We start from the raw sequence: 27521 nt of genomic DNA on the forward strand, positions 1-27521 counted from the left end.
AGAAGATGATTTGAGCCAAATCTGTTCCTGATGCAGGTCCCCTGGAAATCAATACGTTTGTTCCCAGAGTGAACTGGGCCACATGGCTGCTTTATGTAAGTGGTCACTGGGTTCACTGACACAGAAAACCCTTCACATCTTCAGGAGGAAAATATGAAAATACAAATATGATAATGCAAAATATTTATGTCAGAAGTATGTTCATGTTGCAAATTTAAGCCCTCACGACTTCAGAACAACCAGAATTAAGCTTTCTTTTGCAACTTTAATTTGAGCTCGTTGCACATATGCATAATAATAAGTCTTTAACTGCACAGACACATACATCATTCAGAGCATTGGATGGACGATGCTCCCTGAGTGAGCAGCTGTTCAATATTCTTTTTATTCTTATCACTCAATATGTGGCTCCATGCCTTCCTTACTGCACATCATTCAAATCCAGTGCAGAATACCGAATTATTAATATCTTTATGGGTGTTTCTATAGCATACTCTGCTAGGGTTTCTGAGTGCTTCCCAAACACTAATTAATTTATCGTTAAACCTGTGCAGTAAGACTATACTATTAGACGCACTTTACAGATGGAGAACTGAAGTGCTGAGCCGTTATGGCCAAGATTGATGAAAATATCCGCCAATTTGGGATCCTCAATATGATGTGCTTAGAGCCAGATTTTCCAAGATGCTTAGCATTTTTATGGCACTTCATACATTTAAAGCATAAGTCCCATTGATTTCAGCAGCATCTGTGAGTACTCAGCACTTCTGTGAATCAGTCCTGAGTATCTGAAGTTGTGCACTCAGAAAATAAGGAATATGTAACAAGTGTATTCCACATACGAAACATTCACTTGAATTGTGAGGAACCTGAGTCTGCAGCAGGGAAAAAATCAGGATAGACAAGAAGTAACTTCTAGCATTATGGTTCCAGGAAAATCCTTTTATCCACCATAACATTTAGCTGTTTTCACTGACAGAGCTTGCTTTCTCCCTATTCTGGTTTAATTTATGGCAGCTTCTCACTTTTTCATGATATTCCAGCAGATGATAGCCTCTTATGTTAAAGCATCCTTGCTTGTTCCCTGAGAATTCCCTGTGAGCATGATGGAATGAGTGGGAATGTTGTAGGAAAAAAAAAAGAAGAGTGACTGTATTTTAAGATTGATTCATAACATGAAAGGGGACATTTAAGGCTAGCAAGGAAAGTTTAAATCTATCCTTTTCTAGTCTCTCAACTGAATGCACAACCTTAAAAGTTTTTTGTGTCCTAATTTTTAGTATATAGTTTTTCAACCTTCCACTTTTTTTTTTTTTTTTTAAACATCCTGGCTAAACAGTATTTCTGCTCTGTAGAACCACACTGTTGCTGAAGGTGGATCTTTGACATAGATGGCATCTTGTGATCCACAACATCACCTTCTACAAGTCGAGATAACATAGGAGTAACAGCAATGGTAGTTACTAAGCTCCATATTAACCCGTCACAGGAGTGCACATGACATCCTGCCAGTAGATTCTGCAGTGGTTTGCACTGCAGCTATAAAATCTTGAGTAAAATCTTGAGGGGTGTCGCACTAGTGGTGTGAACATTATTTTAACAGATCCTAATGTAATCAATAGCAATGTTGCTCCTTATTTTAACGGTTTTCCTGGAAGCTGACAAAATGGCAACCTTGGTCAGCTGTCTAAAGGCTGTGAATTTGTCTCTCCATATTTCACACAATTCTCTTTCTAGTATACCCCTTGTGATCCTTCCTCTCCCTTCTTTTAAGCCTATCTAAAGAGAGAGAGAAAATTACCCTGACAACAACGAGCTTGTTGTTTGTTTGGTAGGTTTTTTTGAGAGTAAATGGTTTGGGTTTTTTTAATGATAGATTCTCTTTATACCTAGCCATGTTTTATATTTGGCTACTTGGTGATTTTTCACCCCAGTTTGTAATCCATTTTGCTTTTAAGGAATGTACAACTTTTGCACTGGGATGCAATTAACACCTGCCAGAGAGGCAGTCTGTGAATAGGCAAGGATTTGGCAGCTATAGCCACTGTACTCAGCCTGTTGAAACTCTAATGACTGATCTAATAAGCCAGAAGTATTAGAAGGTCAGAGTGAACAATGTTGCTCAGTTTGACCTTCCATTATTTAAGGTTTGTCACATCAGCTATCAAAGCTCCAAGCCAGGGGTTGATAAGGAGCTGAATCGGCAGCACAGGCATGACACTGCAACATTATCACGTTGTGTGAATAGTGACCCTGCGTTGTGATGACCTGTGCAACCACCCATGACACATGTCCCCAAAGGTGGTCCATCTATGTTCACTATATCATGTAGAAACTCTTTTTGTAAAGTTCAAGATTAACAATATACTGGTACTCAACTGTCTTTTTTTTCTTTACCTTAAGAGGTCTAGATTCCCAAATAATCTCTAGATTCAAAGGCTCCGCTTTTCATAACAGATCTATTTTCATGCTGTTCAGACTACAATTTAACCATTAGCTAAATTATATGGTGCAAAAAAAACCCTCAAACATAGTCTAGAACTCAGGGGCAATCATATCGCGCTCACCTGAGACAGAGGCAGCTCAGTCAAAGAGCAAAATTACTTGGGGGAGCAAGGACCAGGCTGGAGAGAGTGACTCACTACCTGTCTGCATTTTAGTGCAGAGAAAAATGGACTGAAATAGGGTTGGAGTGACCCAGTGGGTGAGTTTTACAGTCTTCAGTATGCTAGATTCTCAGCAAGATCACTAAGACAGCAAGAAGACATCCACTGGAACAGCCCTGTAGGCCAGTTGTCCAGCTGTGGGACAGTATGAGTGCTGAAGAGTCCAACAAGACAGTGTATGTAGTCTGTGATCTCAGCCAGGAACTGATATGAGACAGCTGCCCAAATATCAGGTGTTTCAATATTGTATCCTTGTATGTACATCAGGGTAACAGTGTTAACAGAGCTATTTTCTTTGTTACATTATCTGTATAATTTGTACACCGTCATGATGCAAATGTGAACATTATTTTAACAGATCCTAATGTAATCAATAGCAATGTTGCTCCTTATTTTAACGGTTTTCCTGGAAGCTGACAAAATGGCAACCTTGATCAGCTATCTAAAGGCTGTGAATTTGTCTCTCCATATTTCACACAATTTAACAAACCATGAAAACATACCTTTGAAGTTTGCCAGCCCAAAGCACAAACTACATGTCATAAGGAGTTTAAGTGTGATTCCTTTTCATTAGACAAAGACAAGTGCTCTGAGCTGATTCAGTGTCTATACTCATTAAACTCTTCCTAAGCTTATTATCTTCCAGGATTTGCCTCCCCGAAAAGACCTGGGGAGATACTCAGCCAAAATATCCCCAAGTCTAGTTACAATGTTGATAACGCTTGCAATTTTATTGTGAGTGTCACAATATTTGGTGTTTTTCCCAAGCTTCAGATCCCAGAACAAAATGCTCTTGCATGATTCTCGGCTCTTAATATAACGGCGGACAACAAAACCAAATTCTATCCTGCACAACTTCACACACACACACACACACAAAAGCTTAAAACAAGTGTACAATCCAAACTCATAAACCAGAAGGAAAATGCAAAATACTTAATTTGTGTCATCTGATGAGAAGGCTGTACAGAATTGGCAACAAATTGTTTGCCTTCTGTTACAAAGTCCAGGGAAATTCCTATACACAGTAATGTGGAGAAAACTTACTGGGATATTTCTATCAGAAAATGAAATTTACAGGCCAGTGTTGACTTAGATTACTTTATAAATAAAACAGCTAACAGAACTGAGGAATAACAAAGGGCCAATAACTAATTCAGTTACATGTTGCTTCCCCCAGAACACACATACAGGAAGATGTGGGCAGTCCAGTGAGTCCCTCTCCTTCCTCCGAGCCACTGTCCTTTTGACTAAAAACTTCCCTCCTGCTGTGGGTATCAGGTTCCAAGATTACAGAGACAGAGGAGCAGAGACTTATATACTTGAGGCGGCACCAAATCAACCGTTGTCTCCAAAAATCTGGAGGCCTAGCTGAGACAAGTATGACACTACACAGGGCGAAGATGAGTTTGGTACGTACGTGGAAAGAAGCAGAGGAAATGGAAGGCACTGTTTCAGCTCCTCATTCAGATAGGTTGAAGGGCAAGGAAAAGATCATCATTCATTATTCACTTCTTCAGTGAAGATTTTCCTAGTTCTGGGTTTTTTCATGTATTTTTTTTTTTTTAAGGGGGTTCTTTGTTTTTGTTTTTCTTCTGAATTCTGTGATAGCAACTATGGACCCAAGCCAGTTCTTCTATCTATAAATAGTATGCACCAATAGCAATTTTTAATCTGGTCTTTTTATGGAAGGTTGGATATGATTTTTTTGCAATTGGTGGAGACATATTAAAGTCTGCCCCAACTATGGTCTGACATTGTCCAGTAAGGTCTCATTGTTCTAGCATTTGCTAACAGTAAATTCCCTGAGATTAGACTGGCATTTCTGTGGAAAACATAATTTATTTATTTTTACTTAGAAAACCTTAAATGGATCAAGACCAACCTTACCAAGAAAATGCCTCCTTTCTGCTGCCATTCCTTCATGCCTAAGGTCAGCAGATAAATAGTAAGTAGAGCTCTTGAAGCTAAGTGGGAGGTAACAGACTGACTGAGCTGCTGAGCTGTTCTTCCAGCAGGAACATGGACGTAAGCCAAATCAAAATCACCATGTAGCCCTAGCCTAACTGCCACCGTGTGTGTGACAGGCAGCCTGATGGCCTGGCTTCAGATTCTGGGTTCCCTTGAACAGCAGAGCTGGGCTTCACAATGCCTAAATTCCTCTGAGCACTTTGCTCTTCATGATGCTTTCCCCAAATCTTGGGACTATGAAGCTGAAATTGCAGCTTACAGAGGTATATGCCTAAAGCAATTGCCGCTGGTTTGCACTCTGAGGTTTATTACAGTAGCTCTTAATTATGATTATAAGAAAAGCAATACACAATGTACTACTGACTACTAGTTTGTCCGCTATTGGAAGAAGATAGTATAATTAATTCAATAAATGACTTGAATTGCTATTCTGGGTTTTTTGCTTTCGATTGGTTTGCTAGATATTAAACCAAAGAACTAATGAAGTTATGTGGTTAAACATTTATTTTACATGGTAACATATTCTTCCCAGCCTCTTCCATCCCCTTCTCCTCTTGCCCCTCCCATTTCCTCTCTCCTGTGATCCATATGGACATATTTCAAAATATGCCATTTTTGAGCTTGCAAGGAATAAGTTAATTTACATCACTTGTTTTCATCTTCATCCAGCACTCAGCAGTTGTAGTGTAATTCCCAACCTGTAAAAATATATATTTTTTTGCTTTATGCTTATGTATATATCTGCAATTTACATGCCCACATACCACATGCGTAGGTACGAATTATCGCTAACCACTTTAGTTTCAATTCAAATGTGTCTTAATAACAAATGCAGGTTCAGATTAAACTAATTAAACATTAAAAAAATAGTAGAATCAGAATTCCAAAGACTTTTTAAACTGTAAATTCTACTATTCAAACAGTGGGAAAACAATACAATTACATGCAAGGGCTTGTAGAGAGTTGCTTAATGCATGATGAACATGCTGACCAAATACTCAGTCCTCCTACCTCTCTATCCCAGAGATATCTGAAAGGACCAGGACAGCTGTAGTGTTCCTGATTTTGGGCCATCACAGAGAATGGAATGACAGATGTTGAGCTATTCTTTCAGTGCAGGCAGGAACTCCTCTCTGTCAAACAAAGAAGATTGACAATCTCAGAGCCTAGTTTATTTGTATAAAAAAGCCAGCTGCTTCTTTAACAGTTGAAGGCAGTATTCCTAGCATAGCAGAAAGTAGATGAATAAATTAATAACTACTAACATGATGTTATCTGTTGAATGATTCTGTGGAAACAGTAATTCAAAAAAAAAAAAAAAAAGTTTCATAGACTTAATGTCAGTTTTCCACATAGAATGAAATGTTTTTAGTACTGAACATACCAGGTTCATAAATTCATACTCCAAGCTGTCCCCAAGTTTTGTGTGGGGTCTAAATAATACTTATAGCTATCATATATAAAACACAGACTACATCCTATATATATTTAAAAAAATATTTTAAAAAGTAATTTCAAGCTTTCTGCCTGGTGGGTGACCTTTTTCCAGTGTAAACAGATTTCTAATTTACCAATGAATGAAGTTTAACCATTTCAGAAAAATCCATTTAGCTAGTCAATTTCTCTTTTGTCTACTTTAAATATAGCATTAAACAGACTGACATTTCAAGGGTAGTTCTTTACAGTCCTATTCAATTTTTCCCTAGCCCAGAACACCTAAGGAAAAAATAGTTTATCCCATAGAATGCGAAAGTCAATTTTGAAAGGCAGTATCTGAAAAATACAGAGTCAGCATACAGGCAAATTACGGTCAAATTACAAACATTTACCAATCACTAAAACTGCAAATTCCTTCTAATTAACGATCGTCACACTGGGCCCTTCATATTCAGACCCGAGCATGGGAAAGCACGTGATGCATTGTATCGACCTACATAAACTTTGCTTGTATTATTCTGAAAAAAATTTAGATTTGGGTTGGTTGGTTAGAAACTCTCCCAATTTCCAGCCCGGCAACGCCACCCGGGCCAGGAGGAAGCCCGCACCGTTCCACACAAGCAGCGCCCAGGGCGGCCAGAGAACACCGGGGAAGACGGGACGGCAGCGCCCGGCGACAACATCCCCACCCTCCCCGCACCGGGGGAGCCGCCGTCCCGCCCGGATAGGGCCGCGTGTGCTCGGGGAGGGGCGGGACGGGACGGGGCCCTCACCCCGCCCGCCCTACCGCCCCGCCGCCCGTTACAACCGCCCCCACCTGCCGCCAGGCAAGCGGCGGCGCTCGGAGCGCGGCAGGAAGGCGCGGCACTCCTCTTGGGCTGGCGGCGGCGGCGGGGCCGATCCCGGCCCCCCTGCGCGACCGCCTGTGGGGCCGCCGCTCCCGCCGAGAGGGCGGAGCGGGGCGGGAGAGGGCGGAGGGGTGGGAACGGGGGGCGGAGCGGGGCCGGGCAGGATGGGCCGCTCCGCGCCCGCCCGCCCGCGCCTTTTGTGCGGCGCTCTCCCAGCCTGTCAGCGCGGAGGGCGAGTGTGATTGCTGGGGAGGGTCGTGGCTGGGGGTGTGTGAGTGTGTATGTGTGTGTGCGTCTGTGTACGTGTGTGTACGGGGCAGCGCGCTAGGGTCTGTGTGTCTACGGGCTCGGAGGTGCCCTCGTGTCCTTCCCGGAGAGCAAAGGCATGAGGGGCTCAGGCAACAGGTTGCTGTGGAGGAGTTGGTTGTGTGTGTTCCGTCGGTACATATGGGTGTGTTGGCTCCTTACATATAGGTGCATTTAGGCTGCGTGTGGGTCGGTGTGACTGGAGCAGGAGGCTGTGGGTTGGGCAGAGGTCACGGTCGTGGTCTGCCAGGGAAATCCAGGCATCTGCCTTAACTCAGGACTCCTGACAGGTGTAAGGGTGTTTCTTCTTGACACACTTTGACCTGGCCATCTTCAGTTTGGCCCAAGTGTTTACCTCTGTGTTATTTCCAGCCCAGGAACAACCGTCTCTCCCACTGTGCCAAAAGCCTGTACTTATTTCATTTCCCCCCTCTCTGTGAACAGACAACTACAGTAAACTTCAGCTCAGACTTTGCTCTGTGTTTGAAGAGCAATTTTCCATCAGCACATAGTAAGTGGCCTTTCAGAGGAGTGACGAATTTTACTACCAGACATGTCTGCCCTGCTGAGGGTTACTCTGTCCTTTTATCTTGTGGCTCTTGTACGAATCAGTTGTTGGACAATCGGCTAAACATACCGGGAGCAATGGCATTGGCCTCTTCTTGTGCATGCCTAAGTGCTCAGTGTCAGCATACGTGTTCACTTTGGAGCATTTCACTTTGGAGCACCACTTTGGCCATTTCAAGGGGCTGCACAGAAACCCTTGTCCAGCATAGCTCTTCCACTTCATTTCCAGACCAATGTTTTTCTCTGGTTAGTCATGGCAGAAATGCTGGATCCAAGGGCCAGTTTAAGTCATTCAGAGCTTCCTGCTGTTTTAAACCAAACCTGCCTGTCCACAATTGCCATGTATACAGGGCACCCTCTTGACAGATGTTGCAAGACATAGGGCAGTGTTTCCTGCACAAACCATGTTTTCAGTCCTAGTGGAAACTGACCTTTCTGAGAAATTTTCTGAGCATTTCAGGCCAACACGACTTAAAAAAAGTAAATAAAATGGACAGTCACTTCGACAGGCACACATTAGACTACTTCAACATGAAAACTGACGATCTTCTTCTGCTCATTGCATGGCTTCTGAAATTTCCTTCTAGTTCCCAGTAAGATTGTTCTCCTCCATCAGTTCACGTGTGTCAGGAGTGCAGAGATGCCTGTGTTCAGCAAGGGTAAAATCGGTGAAAAATATATCTACCGTGTGTGTGAGCAGATTGAGTCTGAGGTGAACATCAGAGGGTGAACATCACAGAGGGTGAACATCCTGGACAGTTGCATGCAGGGTAACATACCTTCTGGGAGGAAACTACGTTGTCAACACTAGCTATGTTCCCCCCAAGCATAGTCCCAGTCGTGATTCGCCTGTTGCCCAAGTAACAACGAAGAAAGTGAACCTGTTGATGAAAATATTGAATATCATACTTCTATTACACAAGTACTAGATGTAGTCCAATGAAGGCACACCATAGCCAGCTGGCATGAAAAACCTTAGCCTCTTGTTTCTTTATGAATTGGCGGGCACAGGGTTTATTTTTGAAGATGCAAGCAGAAGTCTTCTCCGATGGAAAGAAAATCCTGTCATGGATAAGGAGGTGTCGCTAGTCTATCTCTTCGGGAGTAACCCGTTTTATGCCATGGAGGCAAACGGGGAGAATTTGCTAAGGTGGCCTGGATCCCCAGGCAGGGGAGGCAGGATCCGTCCCGCTATGTACAGGAGTAACATAGACCACAAGGCACAAAGAAACTCCGGGCGGCCGGATCGGGCGCCCTGGGCTCAGCCCGCCCCGGTCGGCGGCACCCAGGGAGCGCTGAGGGGAGAAGGTACCTTTCCTTTACCGGTCTGTGGGAACGAGGAGACTGAAAAAGCCCTTACTTGTCACACCTCGCATCTGTGTTGGCTTCGGCTATTGTCGCGTCCTTTTAAAATACATCTACGTACCGCTCGGCTTCTCTGGATCGCCTTTGAAGAGGTTTACCCAGAGAGACGGTGCTGCGGCAGCACTTTATTGCAGTATAATGCACTGGGGGAAAAAATAGAAGGGGCTCATTATTATGGTTGATAAACATAGAAAAAACACGTGCCTGACCTTTCATTTGTACAATTAATTGTTCCAGCAGAAAGAAAATGAGTCTTAATTGTGCACAGCTTCCTAGAGGATCAGCTGTGTGTGCCCCTCCACGCTCTGGGAAAAACGCTGCGAAGTTTTCCTGAAGACTTTTACTTTCCACGAGGGCAGGAAAAAGAAGGAAGATCCTTGTATCACCACCCCCCCACACACTCCTATTCTCCCCCCAGAAAGAAAGAATATTGAACTACAGTCCTATTTAAGCAACCTGCAGCATTTCCTTCAGTTTTGTAAAACGAACTTTCCTCATGCCTTTTCAGTGCCATTTCGCACCTATAAGGTAATATTTTACAAGGCGCAATCAAACCCCATTTCAGAGATCAAGGGTTAGCCCAAAACAGCACCTGGAACCCACGCTCTGAATCGGACTACTCAATCACGTTGCTAGTAGTGGGTGGTCATGGTTAGGAACAGGACTTCCCAAGCCCCGCTCTGGTACCCGAATGATGTACTGCATGCGGGCTCCCGAGGGGCTGGTTGCTGTGTACTTACGCAGGAATGTCTGCAACCAAAGCCCCGCTCGGAAATCGAGCCTCTTTGGTCCGTGGCTGGGTGTATCACCACGGCGAATGAAGGGATGGGGCACTCGGGGCGGGCGCGGGGGATGGGGGGAGCAGCGCGCCCGGGACACCCCCACCGTGCCGAGAGATTGAGGATGGGCTCCGGGCCGCGGGATGGACCAATTCCTCTCACAGCGCTGACAGTTCCGCTGGCCCCGGGGGACGGGAGCCCGCGGGAGACTGAAGGTTTTTGGCTTCTTTCAGAACCGCCGGAAAAGTCCTTTTGTCTGGCCCCGGCTGATGATTAATAACTCCCCGGCACCGATCCTGCCCTCGGCATCGCCCCCGGGCAGTTCGGGGTTCAACCCGCGGAGTGGGAGAAGGATCGGGCCCTTCCCGTGCGGCGGATGAGATCCCGCCTCTAGAGTGTGGCCGTCTGAAACGCACATCTTACCGATACCGATTTTTAATCTCTAAATCACAAAGGGGCACATTCTGTGCTCCTTAATAGAGCACAACGCCCATTGACTTCTACCCCATTGACTTCAATGGGAGTTTCGCTCCATTAAGGACTGCAGAATTTGGCCTAAACTGACCGCAATAATTTTGCTGCCGGTAATGGAGCTTCAAAGCCGTCTCTAATTAGCCGACGAACAAGAATCGTTAAACATGCCGTACAATTCAGTGTGTGCTACGTGGGAGCTGCGGAACAGCTGAGCAGTCCAGCTCCGACCTGGAGAAGCTAGGAAACCATATTCAGATATAATTGCAAACTTCTGCGGAGACAACTTGGGGACAAGGGTGTCCGAGAAGCCAGTTCGTAGCAGTTGCGTTAGCATAGGAGCAGTAGGAAAGGAAGCTCTGAAAGGTTATGAAAGATTTGATCAGACACTCAGCTTTCCCTCCCTTCAAAGATGCTTTAAAAAGAATGACAGTATACACCGCTGCTTCCATTTATCAGAGATAAACCTAATTAGTACTGTTTATCCACAGCCCGGAGCACTCCTAACGCGTTCTGGTAAATCCCAAAGTGCTTCCGAAGCAGTGAGTAGCTGTGGTTTGGAGTGGGATGAGTTTCACTACGGTCTGGCACCTTCACGTGTAGCTTTCTGACTAGCAGTTTTCTGAGTACAGGGGCTAGAATGGGGAACACGACAGAAACAAACTCAATCCGCTTGAGCTGAATTCAGCTGTAAAGGCACTTCCAATACACGATGGGATTGCCGTTTGTGGGCATAATCTCCTTCCTCAGTTCCTCAGATGTAGATCCAGCAGCACGAAGAAATATCTCACAAAGATTGTTATTTAATAGACTAAATTTAGGGGCTTATATATGCACGTTGAAATCCCTGCAGACTGTCTATTACCCGTAAATTTTAATTTGGAAAACAGCATTTTCCTCTGGAGAAAAAATATTCGACCAGTGAGAATGGTGCAAAAGCTTTCGATTCGTCAAGGTGAAATACAGCAAGAAAAAAAAAATAATTGTTCAATAGTGTAAACTTCCAGGGTAATTCCGTAAAATCTTCTCGAAGAATTAAATAATATGAGAATAAAAACCGCTCGAAATGTCTAGGCAGAGCCAGTATATTAGTCATTTATTTAAAAAAAAAAAAAAAAAGAGAGAGAGAGCTCGGAAGTTTTGGTCAGTGTTCTAAGCAAAATATGCTCAACAGATGATAGTGGAGATGCAGCCAGAAAACAACTCCAGCTATTTAAACTGCCAAATGAGACATAAAGCCGCATTGTAAAAATCATCTGGAAAACAGGTTTTCCTATTGAAGTCGCTATGTGTTAATTACTGTGATCTGGAAGAGCTCTGTATCTAAACGCCTGGAAGCCGACTTTCACCCCGCATATGTAAATGAAGCAAACGCTGAATCTAAGCCAGAGGGTTCATGTTCGGATTCATTTCCGTGCATGCCTAGACATTAATATGTGTTCATGTAGGGTTCGTACAGTACGAGGTGTTATTTCCTTATAAAGAAACACCAGGTCTCGCTTTCCATTCTCCTTACAAAATTATTCGCATTATTTATGCTACATTGAGCGATCTAATTTCTTCGTGATAGTCAGCTAATTGCTCTGGCAGGTAATTAGAAGCGGTTTACAACGCGAAGGGCTTTTGCGGTGCCCCTCGGATTATTAAGTTGCTCTGTAAATTATACCATATTTGCCGAAGAGAGGGAGGGGGAAGGGGCTCACGATCTTTTGAGAAGTTCTTCCTGCGATCAGAGCTGAAACACGTCCCTGTCCCCCCCCAGCACTTAAAAAAATGGGGGGAGGGGGCTCTTCCAGGGCTCGGAGTCGAATTATTCTCAAGCACGCGATCTGAAGCCCATTTTGTTCGTGCTCACTGGTCCAGAATAACTTGGCCATAATGGCCGGGAATGGGCCAGGTCTGCAGCAAGCTTCCTGCGCCCTGGCAGCGTCCAGCAGGCATGTGGGAAAAGAATGGCTTAAATGGGGACATCTGTTCAGTGTTGCTCATCTCACTCCTGCGGCCAGGTCGGGCTAAGAGAATAACCTGTTCGCCACCTTGCCTCCTTCCCGCTGCTCGCCTGCTTCCCTCCCTCTCCCATCAAGTTATTATAATAAGACTGCTGCTGAAGGGGGAGGGGAAGGCTGGAGAGGGGCGACCTAATTGCTCTGCCGTATAGGCAAATAACGACAGGGAAAGGTGGCAGCTACATTGTGAGCGGAACAGTAAATATATCAATATTAGGGTCTCTCAAATCAGAACGCAGGAGTTCTGCATTCAAAAGAAGGCTGCGGTCTCGCGAAGCGTGCAAACCGACGTCGGCAAAGCCTTCCCGGCTCAGCCCTCCGGAGGTTCATCTTTCCCGGAGAACCAGGGGATCTTCCACTTAACAAACGGCAGCAAGCAAAGATTTTTTTTATTTTTTTTTTTTTTGCCCCCCAGGTGGACGGTTTTGTGCATCTGGCAGAACAAAGAAATAAATAAGTATATACATACATGCGTGGAAAGCTTTCCTTTTCCTCTGTGTTCTCTGCAGACTAAGATTTTGGGTGCTGTAGGATTTGTACATGCAAGTGTCTCACACCCACACATTTATATACGCGCACATATATACACACGCGCAAATGTATATATATATTTGTATATTTATACACAAACAGCATGTACTTCGGGCCATGACCCAGCTTCAGGCAGGCTAATGGCAACGTCCTGCCTTGCACACCGGTTATTCAAACATTTTCTATATATTGTCACCCGTTTGTAAAGCTTGTACAATGATTTGAACACATGTGTGGTTAAACCATCGGACCCAGAGCAGCTCCTAGATTATTTGTAATTAAATACAATTCCCAAAGTAACATTTATCTTCCCGAAACCTGCGACTGCAATTGTCAACCGTCTGGAGGAGACGCGGGGTAATCTGGAAGCATTACCTCCTCTCCTAACGGAGCAGAATGAAAAGAAATCAATACTGCTGAGGAGAAGAATTTACTAGTTTTTAACTCTAAGTGGTGCCTGGGAGAAAGTGATATATAATGGGAAAAACAGAAAGCAGCTTATACAAATTTATTTCTAGGAAGGACTGAAGAGCCCGGCTCTGCAGCCGGCGGCGGGGGCTCCGCGCTTTGCCCAGCCCGGGAGCTCGCTCTCCCCTCCAGTGCCTGCCGGTACTTACATGACCGCCCAGGAACCGCCGATGCCTGCACAGCGATAACATATAGGGAGGAGCGGGGCGGAGGGGGAAGGGAGGGGAGTGGAGGAGGGCAGGAAATAAAGGGGAGAAGGAGGACATGGGGATCGAATCTGGGCGCACACCGGCAATGTAAACAGGGTGGGTGTGAAGGTGCCTCTTCCTCCCCAGGCACACAACACACGGCGGCTTCCAGGGCTAATCTAATTACAGAGACCTTTCAGAGGCGCAGACAGCTTGCCTTTTGTTTGTTTGTTTGTTTTGTTTTTACACAGGCCCAGATAGATAGATAGATAGATAAATGCTGGAGGACGTTGATGTGAACCCCCTCCGCCGGCTGCGAGCAGGCAGGTCAGCGTGTGCCCCCCCTGAAGCGGCTCAGAGAAGAGCCCGGGTTGTGCTGGGCATCTCGCCGCAGCCTGCGCGGAGGAGCAGCCAGGCCGGGCGAGGAAACACGGGGTGGGCGGCGGGATGGGGAGCCCGTCAGGGTTCACAGGTGCCTGGAACAGACACGTTTGAACTGATGGAAGAAATAACGCCAGTAACCTACATAGCAACAGATGCAGGCACCCGCACTGGCTGCTGCCGCCGGGCTGCACCGGGTGCACGGCTACCAGCCCCCGGTCAACGAAGTTACCTAGTGAGGCAGTGCGAGAAACTTGCCAGGTAAATTACTGCAATGAATAGGTGCGAACTGAGGTTAAATAACGACATTAATTATCCCCCTTTGCTCAGTGACCGCCAGGCATCGCACTCTCCTTTCTAACTGGTGGCTGTTTTGTGTCGTTTACGTGCTATTCGCCTTCTTCCTTTCCCCGTCTAAGTTGAGCCCTCCTGCACCTAGAGAGCTGGTTGTCACCCCTCGATAAATCTTACAGATGACAGCTTCGAGGTGAAGGTGGCGGACGGAGGGGAGCCCTCCTGGCCCCCACCTCCCCGGGGACGACGGGCGCGGCGCGGAGGGGCAAACCCGGGGGAGAACGGAGCAGCTTCCAGCTCACGGAGCCCGGGGAGGGTGAGGGCAAGTCCCCCGCCACGTCCAGCGTCTTTTCGCCGTGCAGACCACGGGAGCGGAGCGGGGAACCGCTGGGTGTAGGGGAGCCAAGGTTTGGCTTGCAAGGCGGCGGAGCGGAGCCCGTGGGCCGGGAAGGCATGAAGTGGGGCAGATTCCAACCTATGTGCCCGTAAATTGGCACAAGAGTGGCATGAAACATGCTCCTTCGCTAGCACTGACATTCCAACGTACGGCGTAGTCAGCAGTTAGTTTAATCTTTCCATCTATACCTTTTCAAATAGCATAGACTTCTCTTCACCACCCCCCACCTCGGTAGATCTGTCTATGGACAGACAAGGACCCCTGGAAGAGCAGTTTATCCATCTCTCTGTCTGCTCGCCGCCCGCAGCGCGGTGGGTCGGAGTTTTCTCCGAGGAAAATCCTCCCCCCCCCAGTGAGGTTAGCGACAGCTATCCTTGTGGCTGAAGTTCCGAGATTGCTAATGTATATTGTAGACACAAGATGTTAGGCAGACTTGAGCAAGTTGTTCCCAGGATGTAAATTAGGTCCCAAAAGCTGTTGTCCAAATCGAAGAAACAGAGAAATTAATCTGGGAGACTATCCATCATAGCCTGTAATAAAGGGAGCGACATGGATGAGACAGATGATATGATTAAGGAGCTGTGGTCGTTTTAATTAACTTTTTGCTGTCCTGTAATGATCAAACTGGTCAACAGACCCGGTCAATAAGCATGTTAATATCAAACAAATAAAACCAGGGATGATTAAAAACCTCCTGGTTTATTAAATTTGAAATTCAAATGAAATTTATGCTGCAGATGCATACAGAATACTAATAGATTTTAGCTTTATTGAAAGTGGATCCCACAGGTTTTCAAGAAACAGCACGAACATTTATCTACTCCGTACATTAAACTTCGAATTGGAAAAAAAAATAACGTTGGGAAAACCTCTCCTTTCTGCTACCCCCCCCCGCACCCACCTGTATATTACGTTAATGTACTACACCCCTAAGTGCAGTGGTCAATAACTCAAATGCAAACAAAATTGTAAGCTTCCTTAAACCCTTTGCCCAGCAGGCAATGGGTACAAAGGGGGAAGGTTACAGATGTTTCCGTGGTGAATTCGGAAAAGATCGGCTCATCGCTCTCAAAGTTCAGAATCCGCTGCTTTTCCAGGCTCGGGGAAACTATAAGAGTAGCAGGGACGATGCCACTGACAGGAGTTTTGTGTTTTCTATTCGATTCTGGTGTATTATTTTTCTTTTCTTTTTTTCCTTCTCTGTTGAGTTCCCCTGTATAGACTCTCGTGACTATTTTTAACAACGAGTTTTTCATATTTTCCAAAGCGGTGCTTCTAAAGGAAAAGAGAGAACTGAAATCTAAGGACTTTCGGCCCCAAATGAAAAGAGCCAGCGTCCGCATCGGAACAAACTAACACGAAAAAGATCAAGAAAGTACATGTTTCCTCTGGGCAGGCAAGTGTAGACAAAAATATGGATGCGAATGGAAGACTCACCCGTTGAGACTCTCCTAAATATATATATATATATATGTATATCACTGACGCCTTCTCTTTTCCCTGTGGATGGCCAAGGCTCTCAGACTTTCTGGGGCTGAAAGAATGCGTGTCGATCTCTTTACCTAACCTGGCACACCACAAAATGCGATTTTCTGTTCTTCTAAAATGTATTGCTCGCGGTGCTTGTTTTGCTCTTACGCTTTCTGATCTATGTCTTAATAGTGACTCCCCACCCCCAGCAGATAAAGGAAGTAGAGATAAAAAGTTAATAAGCATTCATACAAAGGAGTATCTCCGGGAAATGTTCTTCCCCCCTTCGCGGGTGATAGTATTGATTAAATTAAACCCGAAATTTAAACAAGTGTGAATTAGGTCTGTAAAATGAATATCATTATAGAAGGAGACCAAAGCAATGAAGTTAATTCTTTTTTATTTGTTAAACGGAGTTCCCTCCTTCCCCCACCCCTTCCTCCTTCTGGGCTGGCCTGTCACGCCTTCTCAACAGGCTAAAATCATTCAGAGCAGCTCGCAGAGAGAAACACGACGTTTATGGTAACCGTCAGCCTTCAGAGAAAGCAAGCAGTTCATTAATTTACTTCACTCTTACTTCAAAGTATGATGATGTACGTTACCCCCTTAATCAATAGATATGATTTACAGCCAATATCCCCACGACACGGAAACGGGCCAAAACAGAGGCCGAGAGGAGAACAGTGGCCTGAAGAGTTTCCCCCCCACCTTTCTGCGACAAGGATCCAAAGAACGGGGAGAGGGAGGACAGAGCAGAGGGGAGCGGGGTGGAGGGTCCCCGCGGAGAAATTGGGTGCTTCCTCACTCTCCCGTCCTTTCCACAATAACAGTAACGATGAGACGATGGTGATATAAATATCCAAACAAGACTAAATTTTTCCGCGGAGGAAAAAAAATAACCTGTTGCCAGATAACGCGCACGGTGAGGGGAGGGGGGCGGGACGGGCTGGAAAGAGGAGGCCGGGACGAAGCAGCCCGACCCGGGGCGGGGCCCCTTGCGGACCGGTACTGGGACCGTGGTCCGGGCTGCTCGACGACGTGACTGCGTGAGGTCACCAGCGCCGTCGAGCCCTCTCCGGGGGTTGTCCCCTCTCCGGGGGCTCGACGGCGCTGATGACCTCACGCAGTCACGTCGTCGAGCGAGGCGGCGGGAGCGGGGATTGGCTGGCGGCGGCTCAGCGGCACTTCAAAGCCGGCGAGGGAGCTACAATTGTGGTGGAATGGGCGGAACTGATCATTGTATTGCACACCTCTAAAAAAAACACTGCCTCTGATTTATCAATATAAAAAAGATCCTCTGAGAGGAGGGCACTTTTGTGTGATGGCAACTTCACTTCTAGGGGTGAGTCTAAGGATTTTTTCTCTTGCTGGTTTAATTAGTTTCTTTTTATTGTCGATTGGAGGGGGTTAAAATAACCCCTGTCTTGACTGGGGCTATCAGTCTCCTCTATTCAGTTTTTTTTCTTTCTTTCTTTCTTTTTTTTTTTTTTTTTTTTTTTGACTTAAGTACAAGTGAGTTTGGCAGAAAAGAAAGAGCGAGAGGGGGGAAAGAGGGCAGAGTCACTTTTCAGTGAGCAGGAAAAGGTTTTAAGGGCATTTGTAGAAACAACCTACAGCGCCTGGGCTGTGCTATTCCTGTGCCCCCGGAGAAGTGGCCTTTCTTCTTTACGTGTGACTGCTGGAAGGAAAAAAAAAAAAATCCAGAACCCAAACCCAGCACAATCGTTTTTCGCGTCCAATTTGTAATTTGCAACAGATTGTGGCTTTTTATTTCCCTTTAAAATAACACAGCCCGCCGTGTCCAGCAGGTACGTTGAACTTGTGTATACATACATATATGTACATATGTTAAATTTATATATATATTTAATTATCGTTGATACGTATATGGGGCTTTTTTTTAAGGAAGCGCTTTTTTCCTTTTTTTTCCTTTTTTTTTAATTTTTTTTTTATTTTTTTTTCCATAAGAGTAAATTGGTAATCCTGAAGTTCTATATTTAAGAAAACGGCATTACTGGTCTGAGGACCGGGGACCGTCCGGGTCCCGGCGAGAGCGAACAGGCTGAAACGTAGCTGGCGCCGCGTCGGTGGCATTTTTAAAGCTACGGTATCAGACGCAACTTTTCACTCTGTCTTTTTTTCCCCCCCTTTTTTTTTAACCCTTCCTGAGCTTCTCCGCAGGAGGAGGGTTGGATGGTGAAAAAAGCCCTGGAGGGTACTTGGAGACAGAGTCGCCGTGTCGGCTCCGGCGAAGGAATCCTCCTGCGGGAGTCGCGAAACTTCGCTCCCGGGGCCGGGCAGCGGAGCAGAGCGGAGCGGGGCCGGGCGGCAGAGCGGGGCCGGGCGTCGGGCAGCGGGCGGCGGGCGGCGGCGGGGCCGCTCCGTCCCTGACCCCGGCGGGGTGGCCCTCTCTCCTCTATGCCCGCAGGAGGAACCGCGGGTAGGCTCCACGCCGCTGGCCATGCTCGCCGCGACCTGCAACAAGATCGGCAGTCCTAGCCCCTCGCCGTCCGCCCTCTCGGACAGCGCGTCCTCCTTCGGAAAAGGCTTCCACCCTTGGAAACGCTCCTCCTCCTCATCCTCGGCGGGCAGCTGCAACGCCGTGGGCTCCGGCCTCCCTAGCTTCGGCGTGGCGGGCGCGGCGCGCAACGGCTCCTCGGCGGCAGCGGCGGCGGCAGCAGCGGCGGCGGCGGCGGCCGCACTCGTCTCGGACTCGTTTAGCTGCGGCGGCTCGCCGGGCTCCAGCGCCTTCTCCCTCACCTCCAGCAGCGCGGCGGCTGCCAGTTCACCCTTTGCTAACGACTACTCCGTCTTCCAAGCTCCGGGCAGCGCCGGTGGCGGCGGCGGCGGAGGCGGCGGCGGAGGGGCGGCGGGGCAGGAGGCGACGACGCATCAGCCCGTCTTCATCTCCAAGGTGCACACGTCGGTGGAGGGGCTGCAGGGCATCTATCCTCGGGTGGGCATGGCGCACCCCTACGAGTCCTGGTTCAAGCCCTCGCACCCGGGGCTGGGCGCCGGCGAGGTGGGCTCGGCGGGCGCCTCCAGCTGGTGGGACGTGAGTGCCGGCTGGATCGACGTGCAAAGCCCCAACGGGGCGGCCGCGCTGCCCGGCTCTCTGCACCCGGCGGCCGGCGGGCTCCAGACCTCGCTCCACTCGCCGCTGGGCGGCTACAACTCGGATTACTCGGGCCTGGGCCACTCGGCCTTCAGCAGCGGCGCCTCCTCGCACCTCCTGAGCCCCGCCGGGCAGCACCTCATGGACGGATTTAAGCCTGTGCTGCCCGGCTCCTATCCGGACTCGGCCCCGTCGCCGCTGGCCGGCGCCGGGGGCTCTATGCTGGGCGGTGGCCCCACCGCACCGCTAGCCGCTTCGCCGCGCTCCTCAGCCCGCCGCTACTCGGGCCGCGCCACCTGCGACTGCCCCAACTGCCAGGAGGCCGAGCGGCTGGGGCCGGCGGGGGCCAGCCTGCGGCGCAAGGGGCTGCACAGCTGCCACATCCCCGGCTGCGGAAAGGTCTACGGCAAGACGTCGCACCTGAAGGCACACCTGCGCTGGCACACGGGCGAGAGACCTTTCGTCTGCAACTGGCTCTTCTGCGGCAAGCGCTTCACCCGCTCCGACGAGCTGCAGAGGCACCTGCGGACCCACACGGGCGAGAAGCGCTTCGCCTGCCCCGTCTGCAACAAGCGCTTCATGCGTAGCGACCACCTTAGCAAGCACGTCAAGACCCACAGCGGCCCCGGCGGCGCCGGCGGTCCCGGTGGCGGTGGCCCCGGCGGCGGCGGCCCCGGCGGCAAGAAGGGCAGCGACACCGACAGCGAGCACAGCGCGGCCGGCAGCCCGCCCTGCCACTCCCCGGAGCTGCTGCCGCCCCCCGAGCCCGGCCACCGCAATGGCCTGGAGTGACGGGCGGAGGTTCTGTGCCGCTGCGCCCCCCCGCCCCCGACCGCCGCCTCCCCGGGCGCGCAGCCCTGCGGCGGGGACGCGGACACGTGAGTAGCCGGCGCGGTTCCGCAGGGACCGCGGCTAGCCCCGTCGGCCGTCCCGCTGCCCGCCCGGAGCCTCGCACGGGGAGAGCGGTACTACCGGGTGGCGCAAGGCCAGCGACGGGGGCAGGGGAGCGACTCGGGAAGGGGCGGAGGGCCACGGCCCCCTGTGGGTCAACTCCCGCCTCCCCTGCGCTTCGCCTTGAGGCCCCCCCTCGGGTTGCCTTTAGAGTGGAAGAAAACACGTTCGCTGTCTCTTTCCTGCTGGAAATCGGCTCGCACCGCTTCCCGCCGCCGCTAGCGCCGGTAGAGCAGCAGAGCTCCGGGAGCGGCGGGCGGGTGGGCCGGGGCTGCCCCGCGGCGGTGGGGTCCGACGGCAGCGCCCGCTAGCCGCGGTCGTTTTCCCAACGGAGCTGGGACTCAGAACTGCCCTCCTCTCGTTAACTGCTCAAAGCCCTTCTGCTCCCCAGGACCGGAGCGGCCGTGTGCTTCCCCTCCTCTCTCCCCCCCTCGCTTTTTTTTTTTTTTTTTTTTTTTAATTTTAACGAATCGTTAACTCCCCGAGTCCAAATTTCATTTCGTTTGCGAACGCAAATTCCCGTTTGAATAGGAATCGCGAAATACGCTGAAATAATTAGGTCAAAAGTCGTATATTTTTTATCTCCAAACAAATGAAGAAGCACCGTGGGTTTCAAGCGAAGCTGTAGTTCCAATGCCAAAAAGGGAGGCGGGGCCGGGATAATAAAACAAAATATTTGTAAAATACGTCTGAAACTATAGGTTTGTACAACCGGGAATCGTTCTAGATTAGCTAACAATTAAATATAACTCCACCACTGTATCGGTGTGAGGTGCAGTTGTCCAGGAGACGATTTTGTATAGTATTTTTCTTGTAAATTACTTCCAGTAAATATTTGAAAATATATTGAAGTACACTTGAGCGCTTTTTTTTTCTTTTACCTTTTATTTTATTTTATTTTATTTTTGTTAAATTTCTTTTCCTGTCACTAGAAAGCGTTAATGTTGCAGTCCTGGTTCACTACATTCCTTTTCTGGACTTATTCCTTGAAGAGTACATCAAATCGCACTTCATGATATAGGTTTTGCTTGAATATTAATTTAGGTAGGCATACAACTGTAATTAAGCAAACAATATTTGATAAATGTTGAATGACATTTAATTTAATGGAGCATGTACTTATTTGCATTTGCTGGCAGTTCAGGTATAGTTACAGTGAGAGTTCTATATTTCATAAAGTGGGTTCGCCACGACCCATGTATTAAATAAACTGTCCAAGTGAAGCTGAACTAGCGTTGGCCTATGTGTATTTCCTGAAAATAATATCGATAAATGTTAATAAACACTCCTGACACTACATTAGCAGTTTGCAACGCTGCAAACTAATTGTCTCATTGTAATGTTGAAATAATTTGGATATTTCACATTGAAATGGAAAGCCCTTCGCTGGAACATTTTAGATTTGCATTTTAAATGCATGAGATGTAATTGATTTTTATCTGTAATATTTTAAATGGTATGAATAAACTCCAGATAAAACATTCTATCTTAGGTCAGCCAATTGTTTTTCTTCTTTTTAATCCCATGGTTATAGACAATGATTTACCTTGAACACATACGGCATGAGTCGTTCTCTAGGGTTTCAGAGAAAAGGGAAAATACAACGAATTCAATTCCCTTGTAAATTGTGGCACCTAATAGGAGCTGCTTTGAGGCATTAAACCGAAGAAGTTGTCAGTCTGCTTCGTGCCTTTTATAATGCACTAGTAGAGGAAACTAAAGGAAAGGCATGAACACGTGTGTTTTTTTAAATATTTTTATCAAACTAACGATACGCTGCCTCTCGCAAAACGGACGGTGTATGAGGGATTGCTTTGCATATACCTACTCCTTGAACTTTATTTTTGCCATCACACCAGATCCATTTAATATTGAAACGCTAAGAGTCATTATTGCTTTAAAAGATCAAATAAAAAGTGGTCTGCCGCTTTTATCTTCACGTGACATGTTTGTGGCTGTGGGCGATGCTAATTGCCGTAGTGAGCGCTAACTTCTGCAGGTCCCGGGGGTAGGAAACTTCACGGTTGTGCGCGAAAACTCCCTTGTCCGGGGACGTTTTCCCCGCAGGACCGGGCACCGGGGCTATTGTAAGGGCTGCGGGGCTCTGCCAACCAGCCGGTCCAGCGCCACCACCCTTGCTGTGTTATTTAAACCTTGTCCATAGCTGTCCCTGAACAACAATAAAAACAATATTGTGAGGGTTTTCTAAAAGCTGGTGTCTTTCACTCGAGATAGAAAAGTAGTTACGGCATTTGTTCAGTGTCTTGGCAAAAAAATCCCGTTAACACTTTCTCATAACAGTGTTTTTTGTGCCTTTTTTTTGGAGGAGTCGTGGGGGAAATATTGCCCGTGTTCGAAAATCTGGCCTCTTGGATTACATAGGGAGGTGATGCTCACTTTCAGAGTACTGAAAAACCAGGGCTCGAGCGTGAGATTTGCATAGCAGAAAGATCTGTTGTGCATACATGTAAATATCATAATTAGCGATAACCTAAACAGCAGGCAGTAAAATGTGGAATACAGACGAGTCAACTCCAGATGCTTTGAACATTTTGGTTTTGTGCGTGGTGCAGAGATCAAAAGGGGCTTTAAACGTGCACTGGAAACAGAAATTGTTCTGGTTAAGCTTCTCTGGGCTGCATTTTGAATTTGCTTCATTACAGATACAACTACCAGAGGCCTGCAAAGTTTCCTACTGAAACAAAACAACTTTTTTGTTTTTTGTTTTTTGTGGGTTTTTTTGTTTGTTTTTTGTTTTTTGTTTTTTTTTTTTTCCCAGTGCCACATAAATGAAGTGGCACAGCGACACCAGATTTCACCAGTGGGAGCGAGGGCCAGTGTTTCTGTTACCTGAAGGTTTCAGTCTTGATGGAATGTACTGAGCACCAAGTGAAAAGGAAAGTGAAATGGAGCAGTAGGTAACTTCTATTACTATTACTATTATCTCCCTGAAAAGAAAGCGCTACTAAAATGCCACTGGCCAGAAGCTTGCTGATTTGTTTAAGGTACTGGTTACTCCATCTCGGGGTGGTCTGGCAGTGGGATAGAGCTGGCGATAAAATCATCCTTCTCCTGAGAAGGCGCATGTGCATCTGCCTGTTTGGATCCGGGCTGTGTGAGAACACACATATTTTTTCTTTATTTTACCAGCAAACCTCAGCACTTGAAGGCTGAATAGCTCCTTTTTGTACCTGATTTACTTTTACTAAACCCTTCCAGATAAGGGCATTGAGTGGTTTGATAGGAGCCGGGAACTTGTCTCTGCATTTGTGCAGATCAAGGTAGAGTTAAACTAGTTTGCTGACCCACAGGTCAAACCGGTGTCCATCAACTTACCTTCCAACTGCCTTCAGATGATTGTGGCCATTCCCGTTTGCTCTCTGACCTTTTAAGTCTCTCTCCTTCAAGCCCATAGCAATGTCTATCGAATTTCTTGTCCTCCTTTTCCCATTATTCCGACTTTTCATTGTCATTTTCCAGTTTAAATTTTCAATAGAGTGGTGATGGGAGATGTGCGCAGCTGAAGCGATTTAAAACACATTTAAAGCGATTTAAAAAACATTTCTGCCTGCTGGAGTGACTTTCCCACTACTCTTGGCCTGTGCCTGCCGAGGCTAAACAGTGATCAAAGGATGTTTGCTTCTCGTTTGGTTCTAGTCTAGGAATGTGAAAGCAGAAAGCAAGAAATGAAATCTCAAACACTATTTGTGGATGTGACGGCTAATCCAGCCGTCAACACCTTCACAGCTGTAAAGACAGAGGAGTAAGGATACGTGATGCACTCCAACAAATCTTTCAGTACAAATGGTTGTAAGTATGCACTTGCCAAAACCTGCCACACTTCAGTTACATTCCATGAAGCGACCTCTGGTTTAGCTTTGGGAAGAAAGAGCTGGGAAAGGTGTGAACAAATTTCATCAGACTTTCACTATCTTTATGATAAAGGGACAAAACTCTCTTGCTGTATTGGAATAACCTTGCATTTCTTGGCATAAATCAGGGCCTGCTTTCTCAGCTCACTCAATTACACTTTGTTTTGTTATAGTAAAGATATTTTTAAAAAATCAGTGTTTCCACAGAGGAAAGCACATTCTGCACTATCTGCTTTAAAACACACAACACCAATTTTTCAACTGTTGTGTGTGTGACATGTTTTCAACCTAGTTGGCTATAATGTGGTAAAGCATACGGAGAAAATGTTACACCTCAGGAAAGTGGGCATTGAGAAAACTGTGCCATTTAGGACATTTACTCCATTTCCAGTTCTATAGTTTCCTAACTGCCACTTGGAATTATTCACTTTTTTAAAAAGGAATTAGGGAACTAGGGGATAATGACAAGCAATACTGCACAGGAGCCTTAGTGGGGCACTCTAAATACAAAGTAACTTCATTTTATGCTTGTGGCTTTTGAAACAAACTGCGGTCCCATATTACTTCTTGAGTTGCGAACAATTCTGCAAGAGGTGTATTTATATTGCCTGTAAGACCCAGTAGAGGCTGGGTAATGGACCTATCTCCTGGGGAGTTACTTCGGTCTTGGCATTTGGAGATTCCTGGTTTTCAGCCTGAGCGATATTGCTCTGCAAAGTGCAAGAAGCAGTCACGGAGCACCACAACTTTTCTGGGTGAAGCATCAGTCGTCACAGGGCGACAGTGCTGCGGGGCAGCCCCTGCTCCCAGCTGGGGCCCTAGGGCTTCCCTTAGGGTAGAGAAAGGAGAAGGGAAGATAGTGCACTTATAACACAGAAACTCCTCAAATAGTGACGCAGAAACTTTGTCTCCGGTTAGGGAAATACCAATGTACCAATGGGAGGGAGGGAGGCTTCTTTCGAACGGCTTTTGCTCCTGGAAAGTTGTAACGCCGTGCAAGTTTCCTCCGGGGGGACAAAGGAAATTATTACTTTTTCTTTTTTTTTCTTTTTTTTTTTTTTTTTTTCGGTAACACACTGCACTTTACACCTGGTCACATCTCTTGGGACAGAAGTCTATGTACGCGTGTACCTACGTATTCGGTGCGATCTCCAGATGCCCCCCGCGTTACAAGCCTGCCTTCTGGTGGCAATAAAAGCGGCCACTCGCCCAATCCCGTTGCTCTTGTGCGGCAGCCTTTGCACCTTACCTACGCTTTCTCCACATGACTGCAGGGCTGCTTCTCTCGGGAAGGGGAAGCTGCCTCCGATCCCCCCCCATCCCTTTTTCTGCACCGGCTCGGACACAGGCACATACACCCCGCCCCCCGCGGGGTGCAGGGGCGTCTTGGCCGGTCCTGCCGTGGGCTTGCAGCGCCACCCGGTGTGTGCGCCCCGTTGGAGGCTTGACCCGCCGCCCGTTTCCATCCCCTGCCCCGGGGCTGCCCCGCGATTTGGGGACACCGAACTGCAGCGGCGGAGCTGTCTGGGCGAGCGGCACATGGGGGAACCCTCGTCGGTTGCGCGCAGCTCCGCGGAAGACCCATGTGATGCCGGCAGGGGCGGCATCACACGTGTCCCCACACAGGGCGCCGGTGTGTGTATGTGTGTATTTTGCAGGAATATCGTCGCAGACGAAGAGGCGCTGGAGATGCGAAAGCAGCCACTAAGGCAGGATTTGGGACCTGGTTTAGTTGTTTCATCCTCGAATTCTTTGATAGCTGCTAGGGAGGAGCTGACAAGGTGACAACGGCTTTTTGCTGTGTTACTCATTCCTGTCGTTTGAGCCTAGCTCGGAGGAGGCTCTTTGGAGAGTTATACTGGGGAGCCTCAATCCCGAAGAAACGCTTCAAAGTACTTTCCTATATTTTGTAAACTCAGCTTTTCACGGAAACTCGGTAATTCCCTGCACCGATTTCGGGTGCGAAAAGCACGAAGAGTATTCCTGCCTATTAAAGTTGCTCCGCACTTAATTACCGCTGCTCCCGAGCTCGTAGTTTTATTAGAAAACCTTTTTTCTTTTTTTTTTATTTTATTTTTTTTTTAAAATCAAAAGATCAAAGGGTACAGTATGTTATTAAATTCTTACAACCCCGTTGGCAAACGATTTGAAAAGCGCTAACCGGGGAGGCGGGCAGGCTCTCCCCGCGCTGCAGCCCCGTGAGAGGGACCGGCGGCGCCTCCCGGGGCTCGGGACTTCTGGGGAGTGGGGAGAGACTGCGGCGGAACGGGCACATTGAGCAAAAGTGTCCTTGTAAGAAAGGTGACTGTCAAGGGAAATACCTTCAGCCTGCAAATGTGGTGTCAAAGTACGAACGTCACCTGCTTTCCTGCATCCGATTGCAAGAAACAGACAATCAGATTTTGAAAAGCTTGGAGGAAGAAGTTTTAATGCTCAGAACTGCAGGGGCTTTTCCCTCTTCACTGCTGCCCCTTCTTACACAACCTTCGCATGTTTTTAACCCCTCAGTCGACAACTCTGATCCACCCTTCTGAGATTTTTTTTTAGTGTTCGTACCTGAAAATCAGACATGAATGTCTGGCAACAGGTATGAGGATTTTCTTCTTAATTAAAGTAATCGATCTGGTGTGAAGTTGTTGCCTATCCCTGCAAACCTTGCCTCAAACAAAACAAAGCAAAATACCCCAAACGAACAAAAACAAACAAACAAACAAACACCCCTCCTCCTCTCCAAACAAAGGAAGCCTCAACCCACCAAACAAAAGAGAAACCAACCCTGCAAACAATTCCCTTCTCATAGTTACCGGACGAGTCCTGTGTGCCTCGCCTCAAGCAGAGAAAAATATGCAATCCACAGTTATTCACCTGCAGCCATTGCTGGTTTTCTCCAGATAGATAAATTACATACAAAGTGAAATTGCTGAACAGCAAAGGGTGCTAGATTGTGCTGGGCCATGGAAACAGGCTGTCTCAAGGGGTAAATCCCTAACTGTTAAGAAACTGGTACCTGAACTGTCAGAAAGACGCAGTATCAGTGTCTGCTGTTTTGTTTGCTTTGCTTTGGATAGTCCAACCATTACTACGCTAAGAATGGGGCTTAATTTGCTTATCCTTATACATATGAAAGAACAAAGCCAAATGGGGAAAACACTTGCCAAGTACGGTTTTCAGTTGCTTGCTGTGCTGCAACAGCACATTGCTAACTCTGTACAGTCATCTTCTGTGTTAGGACAAACACAGGTCTCATCTTCAGAGGGGTCTAGAGCAAGACTTCTCCTCTCCAGAGCCCTGGTGTCACCCCCACACACATACAACAATGCTCAGTAGCGAGAGAGTTTTCTGTTTTAATGCTCGCTTTGACACTGGGTGAATCTACTTTCAGTTAAACTCAACAGCCTGTGGGAACAGCTGCAGACTAAATTTACCTCCCGTTTTGCC

The 27521-nt window shown here is 47.3% G+C and overlaps 1 protein-coding gene across 2 annotated transcripts; it reads left to right on the forward strand.

Moving 5' to 3' along the window:
* Window positions 1-17451: 17451 nt before the first annotated feature.
* On the forward strand, window positions 17452-20052 carry SP8 (Sp8 transcription factor; the record flags this gene model as incomplete). 2 transcript variants are annotated; one of them, XM_080340217.1, is made up of 2 exons in its annotated part: window positions 17452-17487; window positions 18574-20052. In XM_080340217.1, exons 1-2 carry the CDS (start codon window positions 17467-17469, stop codon window positions 20050-20052), a joined length of 1500 nt encoding a protein of 499 aa, XP_080196343.1. In that variant the 5' UTR covers window positions 17452-17466. The 2 variants fall into 2 exon arrangements, with proteins under 2 accessions (XP_080196343.1, XP_080196344.1); XM_080340218.1 differs by lacking the exon at window positions 17452-17487 and having other exon boundaries at window positions 18397-20052.
* Window positions 20053-27521: the final 7469 nt, after the last annotated feature.

The sequence above is a fragment of the Nesoenas mayeri genome (genome assembly GCF_963082525.1).
Source record: "Nesoenas mayeri genome assembly, chromosome: 2".
Classification (NCBI taxonomy): domain Eukaryota; kingdom Metazoa; phylum Chordata; class Aves; order Columbiformes; family Columbidae; genus Nesoenas; species Nesoenas mayeri.